Genomic DNA, 1,225 nt, shown 5'->3' with positions numbered 1-1,225 from the left:
AACAAGAATACAAGAAAAAGCACTGGAATGAATCATTGTTAAGCTCCTCCAGTTGGAGAGGAGAAACTGTTAAACGTAATTTTTGTATGCAAGGGAAGCGAAATTAAAATGTGGATAGCCAGGCGGCTTCCCACAGCTCTATTTAAGTTTAGGTTTTGTACTATGTATGCGCGGATTTAAGGCTCAGCGCCAGATTTGCTGTTGTTGATGTTAACCCAGCCTAATCGTCAAGCCCCCCCCACACAATTAAGATTTACCTGAAGAATAGCCTCCTCCCCCACACACACACACATATTTTTGTATACTGTAGTATCTTTAGTTGTAATAAATTATATGAAAGTGAACATGTATATTGTAATTGTGCAATAAACAAACAAAAAAATACTGACATAACCTAAACGATTGGAAATTTGTTTTAATTTGGTGCTCTGAAGAATTTAAAAATTATATGTTTGAAGCTATTTATTCAAGAAACGTTTATTCTGCTTGATTGATTGCTTGAATATTTATTAAACTTTATTACATCCAAAATCATTTATTTATCCAAAAGAGAACTGACTGGGGAACAGCACAGGCAGCAGCAGGGCCAGAGTTCGCGGCTGTGCGCCATCGGTAAAGGAACCCACTAAAGTCCCAACGACAGGTGTAGCTGTTGGAATGGATAAGTAAATAATCAATATTCTGAATATCTCCTTTTTGACTTACTCTCAGTGGGATCTTCTGGAGCTCCTGGAGCGGGCTGGGCGTACACCGCCACAAAGAGAGCCAGGCAAAGCAGGACCAGACGCAGAGAAGACATGTTGGATTGTTGTAAGTAAAGTTCTGAGCTTCCATGCTAGGCTTATATAGCAACACGTTGTCGCATGAGCTATGCTATGCAAATGATATAACAAATTATCTCAGTCATTAGTGAAGTTTCTTCCCCAGGCTTCCATCATTATGTCTTATCTTAGAATTGACAGTAAGGCCATGTTCTCATTCTGTTGTTTCAGCGAACGGATGTTTATTCAGAAATGCTAGTCGGCATCTTGTGATACTTGTCTGTATTTTATGGTTAATTTACTGATCAGGCGCTAAACTTATTTGAATTGACAAAAATGAATCGATGATTGAGGATACACAACGGCATCTTCTGCCGAAAAACTTCGGGGATATTATCTACATTATTCTTCAGCTCTAGGCGAGGACAGGGTGACCATTTACGGTGTATGATATACTTTTGGGG

The 1,225-nt window shown here is 39.1% G+C and overlaps 1 protein-coding gene across 1 annotated transcript; it reads right to left on the bottom strand.

Annotated features, from left to right (window-relative positions):
• Positions 1-464: 464 nt before the first annotated feature.
• LOC117896896 lies at positions 465-985 on the bottom strand. The gene is made up of 2 exons (XM_034805429.1): positions 706-985; positions 465-649 (listed from the first exon to the last, which is right to left on the bottom strand). Exons 1-2 carry the CDS (start codon positions 797-799, stop codon positions 540-542), a joined length of 204 nt encoding a protein of 67 aa, XP_034661320.1. The 5' UTR covers positions 800-985; the 3' UTR covers positions 465-539.
• Positions 986-1,225: the final 240 nt, after the last annotated feature.

The sequence above is a fragment of the Drosophila subobscura genome, chromosome O (genome assembly GCF_008121235.1).
Source record: "Drosophila subobscura isolate 14011-0131.10 chromosome O, UCBerk_Dsub_1.0, whole genome shotgun sequence".
In the NCBI taxonomy this organism is placed as follows: domain Eukaryota; kingdom Metazoa; phylum Arthropoda; class Insecta; order Diptera; family Drosophilidae; genus Drosophila; species Drosophila subobscura.
This window is presented reverse-complemented; position numbering and strand designations above follow the sequence as displayed.

Excerpts from the sequence above, each read along its gene's own strand:
- LOC117896896 (XM_034805429.1), bottom strand. The coding sequence starts at position 799 with ATGTCTTCTCTGCGTCTGGTCCTGCTTTGCCTGGCTCTCTTTGTGGCG. Across the intron at positions 650-705 it reads TCCAGAAGATCCCACTGAGA|CTACACCTGTCGTTGGGACT; the intron begins GTAAGTCAAAAA and ends CCATTCCAACAG.